The sequence below is a fragment of the Psittacula echo genome, assembly GCF_963264785.1.
Source record: "Psittacula echo genome assembly, chromosome: 1".
NCBI classification, from domain to species: domain Eukaryota; kingdom Metazoa; phylum Chordata; class Aves; order Psittaciformes; family Psittacidae; genus Psittacula; species Psittacula echo.
Window position 1 is genome coordinate 85,630,033 of NC_137735.1, and position 12,804 is coordinate 85,642,836.

A 12,804-nucleotide genomic window follows, 5' to 3' on the forward strand; every position below is an offset into this window, starting at 1 on the left:
AGTAAGAAAGAATCTGAACTTTCTTTAATGTGTAGGTAAATAGTAACAGTGAGAACATGCTGATAATCCAGGAATGTCACAAGTGCCATTTGTTTCAAATTTCTTTTTTTCCACCCAAACACAGCATTGGAAAGATTTCATTAGAAACACAGTCATGTATGAGTTTTATGCCATATAGCTTTTATTCATTTAACTTACAATGAGTTTTATCTAACTTATTTGATAGCTATGCTAACTTATTAACATTTGAAATCATTAAGTGTAGGAACATGGTACATCAGTCTTTTCATGTAGTTAGTCAAAGATTTTTATCCTTTTTTTAGTGTTAAACTGAATAATGTCCTTTACAGTCTGTCCTATTTTACTCCTGTCCTATTGCTGTGCACCTTTAAAGGGTAGTGGCTCCATCTTCTCTGAATTCCTATTATGTGACGGAAGGCAGCAGTACAATCTCCAGTTAGTCTTCACCTGTTAAGGCTGAGCAAAGCCATTTCTGTCATCTTCTCCTTATATAACATGTACTTCACTCCCTTGACCTTTCTGGTAACCATTCACTGGTTCTGCTGTGGTTTTGTCAGTGCCTTTCTAGTATTTGGGATCTAATAACTGGACATAGTGCTCCAGATCGGGGTTTCTCAAGTGGTGAACAAGAGAATCGCTTCCCTTGTCCTACTGGACACATTTCTTACCCCTTGAAATGCTATTGAACTTAATTCACGTTTCTGAATGATGTTCAGATTGTTTTCCACCAGGAATTAAGGCCTTTTCTCCAGAGTATCATTCTAGCCAGTCAACCCGCATCCTGTCCTGTTGCACAGGATTATTCTATCCCAGATGCAGGACTTGGCATTTCTAATTGCTGCACTTTGTGTTAGCGCAATTTCCCAGCCTGCCACTGTGCCTCTGAACAGCAGCTATGCCTCACAGAGTATTTACCACTCCCCCCAGTTTTTGTCTGCAGACCTGCCAAGTGTGACCTCCTGCCCCTAGTAAATACAATAAATTGCATCAGTCCAGTATGGATCCCTGAGAACTGCCTCTAGTACTAAGCCAGCAGTTGGACTATATACCACTGATGACAATTCTTTGAGCCAGTTGTGAGAAGCTACCATGTCTGTCAGACGTGATTTGTCCTTACTAAATCCAGCCTGACCCAGTCACCTTCCTCTCCTTTGTGTGCCTGGCAGTGGCTTCCTGGGAGGAGTTTTTCCAAACTTCCCCAAGATGTCAGTTGAGACCAACCAGCCTTAGTTCCTCCTAATCGTCCTTCTTGACTGTCTTGAAAATGGCTGTGGTGTTTCCTTTTTTATAGTCATTGGGAGCTTCCCTTGGTTGCCATGAGGATGGAAGAGAGGGGCTTCACAATGCCTACCTCCCTCAGCACTCTTGGGTACATCTAATCTGTACCTGTGGACTTCTCTGAATCCACCTGGTTTAAGTGTGCCCTAGCTGTATCTCATTGGTGGTGGATAACACTTCGCTTCTGCAAACTCTGCCAGTCTTTCCCTCTGCTCTCAGAAGCCAACAGAAACTTGCCAATGAAAAACAGAGTCAGAAAAGTTGAGTATCACAGCATTTTCCATTTCCTCACTCATTAGGTTGCCTGTTCCAAAGAGCAGTGGCCCCACAGTTTTCGTTAGCTTTCCTTCTGCTACCATTGTAATTACAGAAGCCCTACTTGCCCTTCACATTTCTCACTGGTTTCAATTCCAGTTAAGCTTCAGCTTTTCTTACTCCATTACTGCACAACTGGACAATGTCCCTGTAGTCCTCTTAGTTGCTCCTCGTGTGTATTTTTTACACTGGAACTGTCAGGAGGTCCCTCTTCCCCCATGCTGGCTTTCTTCCATGCTGCCTCTACATTCTGCACAACAAAATGAACAGTACTCTTGCCTTGAGGAAGCTGTCCTTAAAGAACAACCAGCTCTTCTGGGTCCTTTTGCTTTCCAGGGGAGCCCCCTTTGAGAAACTACCAGGTAGGTCCTGAACTAGGTCAGTAGGTAAAATCAGCTGCCATGAGAGGGAGGACTGTTACGATATTTGTCCTGCTGACTTCTTGCAGGATTTTTAATTCCACAGTCTCATGGTTGCTGCAGGTGAACCTTCGTGAGCTCTTGACCTTCACATTCCAGATGAGTTCTTCCTTGTTTGTGATAATAAATCCAGAGTGTCTTGACGCATCAGTTGCCTGTGTTGAGAAAATATCTTCAGTACACTCCAGAAACCACCTGGATTGTGCCAAATCACACGGCACTTCCAGTTAAAGTACACACATGAGTCAGTCCTAAGGCCTGCAGCATTGTGAGATGACTCTATTGACTTCCTCTCCTTGATCAAGTTGAGTGACTTGCACAGCATTGCCTATGGTGTTTACCTCCTTCTCCTTGCCTACGAGCACTCAGCTGGCTCATCACCTGTCCCCTGGCAAAGCTCAGGGTGCTCCTCTGCATGAAGCACAAATGCTCCTCACCCTTTCCACCCTGTCTTTCCTAAAGAGACTGTGTTCATTGTCTGGAATGCTGTAGGTATTTCATCTGTCCCACCATGTCTCTAATCCAAACAAAATCCTAATTTTGCAGTTGTGTGTGAACTAGTAATTCCTCTTGTTTCTTGTGCTGCATTCATACCAGTACTTGAGATGACGAGCATTGAGCCATGATGCTTAATTCTGTACCTGTTCAGTAACTGTAAATTTGTGGGTAGAGAGGGAATCTTCATTCTGTTGGCTGAAAGTCACAGGCTTCTTATCTCCATTTTGAAAATTTCTATTTGTTGCTATTTTGAATATAGCCTCTAGATGGCCCTATTTTCTTGCTCTGTGGGGCTTGGTTTTTTTGTCTATGCAGGATTGAATTTATCCCCTCTGTCCATATTACAGTCAGCTCATCTCCTACAGGTTCTTTACTTTCTGACTCATAGCATATCAAAGAGAGAACTTCTAGGCAAAGATGGGACTGTATTTTAGAATAGGATCTTTCAGCCTGAAAGAAGAGATGGAGGGAGAGATGTGGCAAAGATCTGTATGTGGTAAGTGGTAGGGGGAATGGATATTTGCTGTCTTTTCTTCTACAAGAGCCTCACATACCAAATGGAGGGAAGGGAAAAAGTGGGAGTCAGGATCAAAGCATGGAAAAGATGGTTCTCCATCTGGAGAATTATGGAGCTCCTTGCTAGCAGCAGTGACTGTTAAAAGTTTAGCTACATTTGTATTCTGTGGAAGAGGAATTTTTTGAGGGCTATCACTCACAGAAACCCTATGGCTCTGGAGGTCTTCCACCAGCAATTTTTCAGAAAGTGGAGGAATTTTTCTGGGACTGTGTAAATATGTTTTTTCTCATTCTATTCTTCCTTACTTGATCACCTACAGTTGACATGAAAGTGTTGACAATAGAATCCTGGATTAAATGAACTGTTGGGTTTACCTGTTGTAGCTGTTGCTATGTTCTGTCTCTTAATCTATATGCTCTCAAATTTGACCAGGTGAGTGTGTCTGCCAAAAGCAAATCTGAAGTCTCTCTTTCTCAGAATTGTTAGCACTTTGAGTGCATTCTGGACACCTTGATTCTAGGCTTCTCCACAGCAATGGCTTTACGTGCCCTCCAGAGATAGTTTGAAAGAGAGCTTACTTGTTACTGATCTTTATTAATGGAGTCTGAAGTCAAGCAACACACCCAACTACAAACTTCTAAGAATAAATAATGCAGTTAACATTTAAAAAACTACAGCTTGTCTTCTAGAAAGTGGTGTTTGAAGAGATCTTCAGAGCATGTGAATGGCAGATGAACAGCTAAACATGAACCTTTGTTCCTGTGTTGTGACAGAATTAGCGGTCAAAGTTCTTGAATTCATAAACAGGAAAATGTTAGGCTTAAATGGCACCAATGAAACCACTTTTCTGCAGTCATATTCTTATTTCTGGTTTTTGATTCAAAAAGGGAAAATTGAAGGCTTCCAGAGAGTTGCTGCAAAAAAATATTTCAGCATTTGGGAAACAAGCCTTATACTGGAAAGCCTAAAAGAATTTAAGTTTTCTTCATCCAATAGAAGATTAAGGAGGTCTGTAATATCTGCAAATGGGAGCTGAATATGTGGTGGAAAGATGTTTCTTTAAAGTGGCAAAGACACAACTGCTGCGTTTTTGATCCACTGGATTTTGCAAACTAGAAATCGGGCACACTTCTGTTCTAGCCAAGCTATAAGGAAAACATTGCAGTTACAGGATTATGGAATAGTGAGAGCATGACTGCAGTTCAGAGTAACTTGCAGATACTGTTCAGAAGCTCTTAGGCTTACTCATTATTTTTATTTCCATTTACGTGTATATTTTGGCAGAACTGACATCTAAATATGCATCCAATCAGTCATTTAGCAGGTATCAATGCTTGCAGCTGTAGAAATTATTAAAAGGTATTTTCAACTGTTCAGTGACAGGCAAACACCGAGTAAAAAACTCAGATCCACAACAAATTGTGTGACTTAAGATAACTTAATTATAAATACAGTGGTAACTTAATTATATCAAATTATATCATCAAACTCTTTTTTTTTTTTTTTTTTTTTTTTTTTTTTTTTTAAGGATTGCATTCATTGCTTCTTCCTGTCTAGCATCAGTATAACGAGATCATAGAATGGTTTGGAAAGGACCTTGGGTTCTAACCCCCTTGCCATGGGCAAGGATGCCTCATGCTAGACCATGTTGCCCAAGGCTCTGTCCAGCCTGGCCTTGAACACTGCCAGGGATGGGGCATTTACCAGTTCTTTGAGCAGCCTGTTCCAATGTCTCAGCACTCTCACAGTAAAGAACTTCTTCCTTATATCTAACCTGAACTTCCCCTGTTTTAGTTTGAACCCATCACCCCTTGTCCTATCACTGCAGTCCCTGATAACAGTCCTTCTCCAGCATCCCTGTAGACCCCCTCAGATACCGGAAGACTGCTATGAGATCTCCACGCAACTTCTGCAGGCTGAACAGCCCCAACTTTCTCAGCCTGTCTTCATACGGGAGGTGTTCCAGCCCCCTTATCCTTGTGGCCCTCCTCTGGACTTGCTCCAGCAGCTCCATGTCCTTCTTACATTGAGCACTGCTTATTAGTGAAAAATCTGCTGATAGGCAATTGTGAAATTATCTCCAAATTGTGGTTCAAACCTTCTTGACTAGAGAGGTGTAGCTGTGTATCGTGTATAAACTACTTCTAGTTAAATGAGCTAAATTTGGTCAGAATGATGAAAGTGTGCAAGGAAGGCACTTCTTCCTGAAATTACTGTGTATTACTACATAGAACTCAAAAAGCTCAGCTTTAAAATTTGTAACGTGGTATTTTAGTATCTTTCCATGGAATATTTGTATTCTTCCGTTGAATATTAAAATCTGTGAATTGTGAAAAAAGTGCTCTTGAACTTAATGGCTCTACTTTAGATTCTTAGGTAATTCCTATTTTATTGATAGCAATTAAATAGAGGAAGCTTGTCTGTAAGTTTTAAAAAGCAGGTTGTATAGGCACTATGCCACTTTTATTAGCTTAAAACTAAATGAGATCTCTTTTGAAGTATGTATGTGGTATGAAGGTCAAAGGAGCTGATCCTGCCCCTCTACTCTGCTCTCGTGCAACCTGACTTGGAGTATTGTATACAGTTCTGGTGTCTCAACATAAAAAGGACATGGAACTGTTGGAACAAGTCCAGAGGAGGGCCACAAGAATGATCAGGGGCTGGAGCACCTCCCTTATGAAGACAGGCTGAGAAAGCTGGGGCTGTTCAGCCTGGGGAAGAGATGGCTGTGTGGAGACCTTCCAGTATCTAAAGGGGGGCCTGCAAGGTTGCTGGAGAGGGGCTCTTCATGAGGAACCGTAGTGATAGGACAGGGGGTGATGAGTTCAAACTTAAACAGGGGAAGTTCAGGTTAGATGTAAGGAAGGCATTCTTTACTGAGAGGGTGGTGAGGCACTGGAACATGTTGCCCAAGGTAGTTGTGAATGCTCCATCCCTGGCAGTGTTTAAGGCCAGGTTGGACAGAGTCTTAGGTGACATAGTTTAGTATGAGGTGTCCCCTGCCTCTAGCAGGGGGGCTTGGAGCTAGATAATCTAAAGTCCTTTCCAGCTATTCTATGATTATGTCTTGCATAAATTAAAAAAATGAAAAATATAATCATTTCAGTTTAGGGTTTTCTGACTCTTTTTTTTCCTGATTTCTTAGGTGACTTGTATAAATGTAAAGAAAAAAAAATTCTTCATTATAGAGACAAAATACAGTGTTAAGAGAATATCAAGCATATCTTTGTGAATAACAGTGAAAACAGGAAACTGTACAGATCAAGATGTGTATAACAGTGCTGACTTGTTACATTCTTGATAGATTCTAATGTCATCTTAAAAGTTGTAGTTTTATTTGTATCCAGCAAGCACAGAAGGTAACAAATAACCACATGTATGAAACACGTAATGGAAATTCGTGGAACATATAGTAAAGTTTTCATGAAGTGTTAGCAATTTTCATTTCAGCCTGTGTGGACTTGGGGGTGATACTTCTGATATTTCTTCCTTTCAGAATTTCCTAAACTGTATGTTTTTAAATGACTAGTCTTAAATTGTGACACTTTGTATTAGGAAAAACACTTTAAATAAAAATTCTGATTTATTAAGAAATGAAGAATCTCAGCCTATTCTACCATAAGGTTAATTGGTAAAATTGCCAACTGTAAATAGAGCATAGTGGTATTTTGTTACTGATTTTTTTAATACTTTTTTCCTAGGCAAAAAATAAACTGAAACAGTTTATTGAGTACTTTAACTGCATTAAAAATGGATTGTTTTGCTGTGTGGTAGTTCAAATTTTTGCTCTGAAGAACAGTATTCTGGTTTTTTATTTCTGCATTCCCTGTGTCATACTTATTTCACTTTTCCCAGCATGATTTTTCAGAAGTATTCTAAGTTCACTAGTCAAAATAGGACTCTATGAGACTTTTGTAAGTCAGCATAATTAATACATGTGGTTTTGTCTTCCATTTGTAGAAGAGGTGGAAAAGGAGACGGGAAAGGAAAGTAAGGAGGATAAAGAAGAGGAGGCCCACAAAGAAGAAGAGAAACACACTGAGAGAAGTACGCAATGTTAAAGCTATTACTCTTTGCTGCTGGCTCGTGCTAAAAGCACAGAATCATCGAGGTTTGGAAGTGACCTTTAGAGATTATCTGCTCCAGACCCTCTACTCAAAACCAGGTCAAGTAGAGCAGTTTGCTCAGAACCATGTCCAGACAGGTTTTAAGTACCTCCACAGACGGTAACTCCAAAACTTTCTAGAGTTCCCCTTCTAGTGTTTGACCACTTTCACAGTAAAAATGTTTTCATGCATTTGAATGGAATTTCCTGTATTTCAATTTGCATCCGTTTCTCTCATCCTTTCACAGGTACTCACTAAGAGTCTTGCTCTGTCTTTTTTCACTCTCCACCCATCAGGTAATTTACACACATTATAAAATCTCCCCTAACTGCCTTCTCCAGTTGAACAATGCCAGCTATCATTTCCTCACATGCGTGTCCGTAAAACATCTTGGTGGCCCTACGCTAAGCTCCAGTATGCTCACGTCTTTCTTGTATTTAGAAGCCCGGAATTGCACATAGGACTCAAGATTTAGTCTCATAGCACTGCTTAGAGTGGAATAATTACCTCCCTTGACCTGCTGACAATACTTCTCCTTACTCAGCCAAGGATCTTACCGGCTTTTTTTGCCAACAGCGCACATTGCTGGCTCACGTTCAACTTGATATACATGGAGACCACGAGGGCCTTTTCTGCAAAGCAGTTTTCCATGTAGTCGGTTCCCAGCCTGTACTAGTACATGGGTTATTCCTACCAAGCTCTAGGACTTTCCATTTCCTTTTGTTGAACTTAATGAGGTTCCTGTTTGCCTATTCCTCCAGCTTGTCAAGGTGACACTGAATGGCAGCATAACCATCTAGCATAGCAACCACTCCTTCCAGTTCTGTATCATCTGCAAATTGCTGAGGATGCCTTCTATCCCATTATCTAAGTCATTTATGAAGATGTTAGTATTGTTACTAGTATAATCTGCTGGTGTACATTACTAGCAATGAGCTCCAACTGGACTTTGTGCCACTAATCACAGCTGCAGTTGAGCCAGTCCATTTATCTAGGCCATACATTGTGAGTTTGCCTCTGAGGATGTTTTGGGTGTCAGAAGCATTGCTAAAGACAAGAGAAACAGCATCCACTGCTGTTACCTCATCCACCAAGCCAGTTGTCTCATTATAAAAGGCTATCAGGCTGTTGAAGCAAGATTTACCCTTGATAAATCCATTCTGACTATTCCCCATCACATTAATGTGTTTAGAGATGGTTTCTAGAATTATTTGCTCCATCATGTTCCCAGGGATTCAGGTGAGGCTGACCTTCCTCTATTTCTCTGGGTCCTTCTTGCCTTTCTTGAAGATTAGAAAAAAATAAATGTCACTTCTGTCCTCAGGAAACCTTCCAGAGGTTGAGAATGGCTTTGCAGTCACCTCAGGCAGGTCTGTTGGTGCTTGTGAGTGCATCCCTCTGGCTTGGGTGGACTTGGGTACGTCCAGTTTGTTGTCTGCCTTTGCTCCCGCCAGTCCCACTGGTCTCAGGGAGCTGGCATTGCTGAAGGCAAACATCACTGAAGTCTGAGGCAAAGAAGTCATTGAGCACCTGGGCTTTATCTGTGTCTTTGTCACTTGCTCCCGTTCCTCATCCAGCAGAGGGGACATATTTTCCCTGGTTTTTCTTTTGCTGCTGGTGTACTGGTAGAAACCCTCTTGTTGCCCTTCATGTCCCTTACCAGATTCAGCTTAAAGTGAGCTTCGGCTTTCCTAATGCCGTTCCTACCCACACAGTGCCTTTTATCTTTTTCACAGGTCACCTGTCCCTCGAAGATAGGGGCCTCCATCCCCTGCAGGCAGGGAGTCACTTGCTGTTAATATGCAGTCCCACTGCATGGGTCAGGCTTAGCCAGTTCAGTCTTTTCACTGGGCATAGCTCCCAGTCCTGTATCTGTTACAAGGGCACTTGAACCAGATCTGTCATTGTCCTTTGCATCCACAGGCAGAGCAGGAGCTGCTGTCTTGGTGTTTCCAGCCTTTGTCATTACAGGAGTCTCCATTTCCCATGTGGATAAGCTCAGACTCTGACTACTTTTTTTGGTACAGCTAGGGGTTGCAGTTCTTGAGGCTGCAAGGTCTTGGAGTATATCCAGTCAATCTCATGATTTCTGATTCTGCGCCATCTCCTGACTGCCTCCCATAGCTCCTTTAACTTGGCAATGCAGGTTTCTCACTACTTGCAACATTTGTAGCCAAGAAGCTCATCTTCCTCTGCCATAACTTCAGCCAGACTGGGAGGCCCTAGGTAAGCTCTGCAGCCCAAGACTTGCAAAACTTAATCTTCCCCCAGAATAGCTCAGTCTAGGTGGAGGCTCTGAGTTTACAGTGAGAGTTGTTCCAGTGGCTGCTGGAGACCACACTGTGTGTCATGTAACTACCATTACTGAATGCAGGGACCATCCTCCTTCTGTACACCCTGCTGTACAAAGCCCTATGTTAGCTGCTCACTGGGAGCTACACTCGAGGCTCAGCAGTAATACAGGTGTGTGTCTTAAACCTGCTCAAAGGGTGTTTGAGTCTTCATAAGGAATCAGCTGGGACACAAGCACAAAGCACCCTTTGACCAAGAAAAGCTGACACAGTTCATTAGAATTTGCTGGGATTTCCTAGAAGTCACAGCCTCCTTTAGATATCCTTTCCTCTAGTAGCAAACACCCTGAAGCTCTCTAAAGAGAATCTTAACTGCAGTAAGATCATACAGAGCATCTGGTTCAGAACAAGTTACCTGAATATTAAACATGTTCTCTTAAGTATGTAAGTAGCTCTTTGATGTTACAAATTACTTGTACCATTTAGAGTTAAGACTTTTCTAGAGAGACTGACCGGGAGTAGGAAAGAGTTGTATGGAAGAGCCTAATAAACTTGTCTTCAGTAGTCTGGGCATAGTGTTCTAACTATTTAGTTTTTCTTTTCTATTTCTACAAGTTTTTATGATGGATGAAAGAAAGATGTAGATGTAGCTCTTTTTTTCCGTAATGACATGGAATAATGGAAAATGAAGGGAAAAAGTAAAAAAAAAAATAATATTAAAACCTCATACCTTAGACATTTATAGTGCTTGCAAATACTCAGCATTCTGCAAATGTTTGTGAAGAGCCCTGTGCCACTACAAAACTTACCTAAACTTTGGGGCCCTATGCTTTCACAAACTTTAAAAAATAACCTAGGTTGTCATGCAGATTCTTTAATCGTTTTCAGTACATTAATGCTTTTCTAGTGCAATTAAACAAAAATATCAAAAAATCAGATCAGACTGGAACTAACAAAATTTAACCATCAAAAAATCTAAACTAAAAGAAAAAGAAATATGACTCAGAGTATATGTAATATAAGTAAAGAAAAAAATTATGGCAGTGGAAAGTAACTATTTGTTATGCTCTCAGTCTCCAGTGAATCTTCATTGATGTGCCACTAATTCTGTCTTTATCATCCTCAGGTTTGTGGTAGAGGGGTTGGGAGCTGTGGTCTTTGGAGTTTTGATAGCAGTCAGGTACCCACAGTATGCTCTATAACTTCCTTTCCTCATAATTTCCGTAGTGTCAAGAGGTGGAGGAGTTAATGAAGTCTCTTTTGTGCTTCATTGCTGTGATGGAAATTACTTTTATAATATAGCTCTGATATGAGCCTTTTCTTTTGTTAGATTTTTACTTTCCTTCTCACCCAAGAAGTAAGAAAAAGGATTGAATATTATTTTCAGTCAGGAATTGGAGATACAGGGTAAACTTTTATAGCAGGTGAGAAAAAAGGTTTATTGCTGACACAGGCAGGATGAAATGTAGGTTTTTTGGCTGGAATTCAGAGGATTCTTTTTGCAGAAGAGGGTTTTGTTTTGCTTCTGGGAAGCCATGTTTCATTATAGAATGGTCCTGATAGGAGCAGAAAGAACTGGAGGCAAGTTCGGAAGAAGAGAATAGTGGTATTAGAGCCATTTTGCATTTGGGGCAGTAGTTTGGTGGTGAGTCACAAAGTGGAACTCACAGGGAGGCCTGTGTACAAAGACCAAAGCGACAGCTGTAATTCTTTGATGTCATCAAACATCTGGGTTTTCTAGAAGCATTCTTACAAGTTTTGGATGAAAAAGCTTGAACTTGGGACAAATAAGCTTCCTAATAATCACAGCATTCTGCAGATACCTGTTTTTTGAAAGGTTCCTCACTCGTATCTCATTGTTCCAGGTGAAGTGTCAAGGAGAAAGCGTTCCAGATCTGAGGACATGGATAGCATTCATTCTAAACGTCGTAGATATATGAGAGAAGATTATGAAGCAGAACTCCAAGTAAAAATTACAGCCAGACAGGATGTTGACCAAAAATTACAAAAGGTAGAATGGAGGTGCAGAGATGGCAAACGCATCTGCTTCCTATCCCCTCTCCCCTCCAACACTTTTTCTGCAGTTGAAAATTTGACATAATTCAAGTAACAAAGGTGTCTTCATACATATGGAGTCCTATATAGCCCTACTTGTAAGAGACTAAATATTATTTGAAAACTATTCTGCAAGAATTACATTTGAAATGTGTGAAATATTTAAACTCTTAAACTTCATCTTAGAAAAAGAGAGATTTCAGTGTGGTAAAGGTTTCTATGTGCTGCACTTCGTTGTGTACCTAGCTTTAAAACCACTCTTGTTTCCAAACAAGAGTGCAGTCAAAATTGTGTCTTGCAGATTTTTATAGAGCAGTTAATTGTCTGTTTGCACCATTAGCATGTAAAGAAACCTATGGTCTTGAAGGAAAAACTTTGTGTCCTTCTTCCATTAGTTAGCTAACGCATGTTGTCACTTCATTAATGTAGGATGCAGAAAACCGAAGCATGTTTGTTTTGTTTCCTAAGGAATTTTTTTGCACTGCAGTAGGTATGGGAGGGAGAAAAAAAATGAGGTGCATCAGGTAAACTTTATGGAAATCAGTCTCTCTTTCCATTTTTAGCTTCTGATAAAAACCCAACACAGCATTTCTGCTAGGGAAAATGCATCTCAGAAATGAAGTTTTGTTGCATGGCATTAGTTTCTGTTCTTTGAGTGCCAGTGTCCTTCTCAAAACAGAAGAGTAAGAGGAAAAATCAATCTGTGTAAACACAGCAGTTTATGAAAATATCTTCTATTGTTAAAGCTCTTTTTATATGTATAAGGCTTTATGCACATCATACTGCAATTAAATTAATTTCTTGAATTGATGGCAAAGAAGGACCAGTTGTATTTGCCAAAATATATGTAGAAACATTTCTTAGCTGTGCAAGCGTATGCTTGCTAGTGACTACAGATTTACTTGATTTGCAGGGCACAACTGTTGTCATTGTTCTGTTTGTAGCAGGGTACTTATTAAGAATTGAAAATATTTTTATAGATGGTCTCCAAAATTCTGGGATTGCACTGTTATGTTTCTTCTTTCTTTATATAATAATTTTGCAGGTTATCCAGAGACTATTAGATGAAAAATTTACTGCTTTACAATGTGCTGTGTTTGACAAGACTCTGGCGGAACTGAAAACCCGAATAGAGAAAGTAGAATGTAGCAAAAGGCATAAAACAGTGCTTACCGAACTGCAGGTGAGTTGTGTGTGTGTTGGACTGTATACTGTAGTCAAATTTAAAACTAAGTTCCTCAACATTTTGTAGTAAGTCTCCTGTAGTTGTCAATAGGGAAGTCATTTTGACTCCACAGAGAGAA

The 12,804-nt window shown here is 40.5% G+C and overlaps 1 protein-coding gene across 14 annotated transcripts in view; it reads left to right on the plus strand.

Moving 5' to 3' along the window:
- The window catches only part of ATF7IP (activating transcription factor 7 interacting protein), a 115,122-nt gene that overhangs the window by 60,728 nt on the left and 41,590 nt on the right, over nt 1–12,804 (plus strand). For 11 of the 14 annotated variants that reach the window (XM_080616494.1, XM_080616489.1, XM_080616482.1 and 8 more), the window contains exons 3-5: nt 7,009–7,095; nt 11,311–11,456; nt 12,546–12,683. In XM_080616494.1, coding sequence (XP_080472620.1) covers nt 7,009–7,095; nt 11,311–11,456; nt 12,546–12,683 — 371 coding nt within the window. Of the gene's footprint in view, nt 1–7,008; nt 7,096–7,401; nt 7,451–11,310; nt 11,457–12,545; nt 12,684–12,804 lie in introns of all 14 variants that reach the window. The other 3 variants (XM_080616486.1, XM_080616493.1, XM_080616487.1) reach the window with 3 other exon arrangements.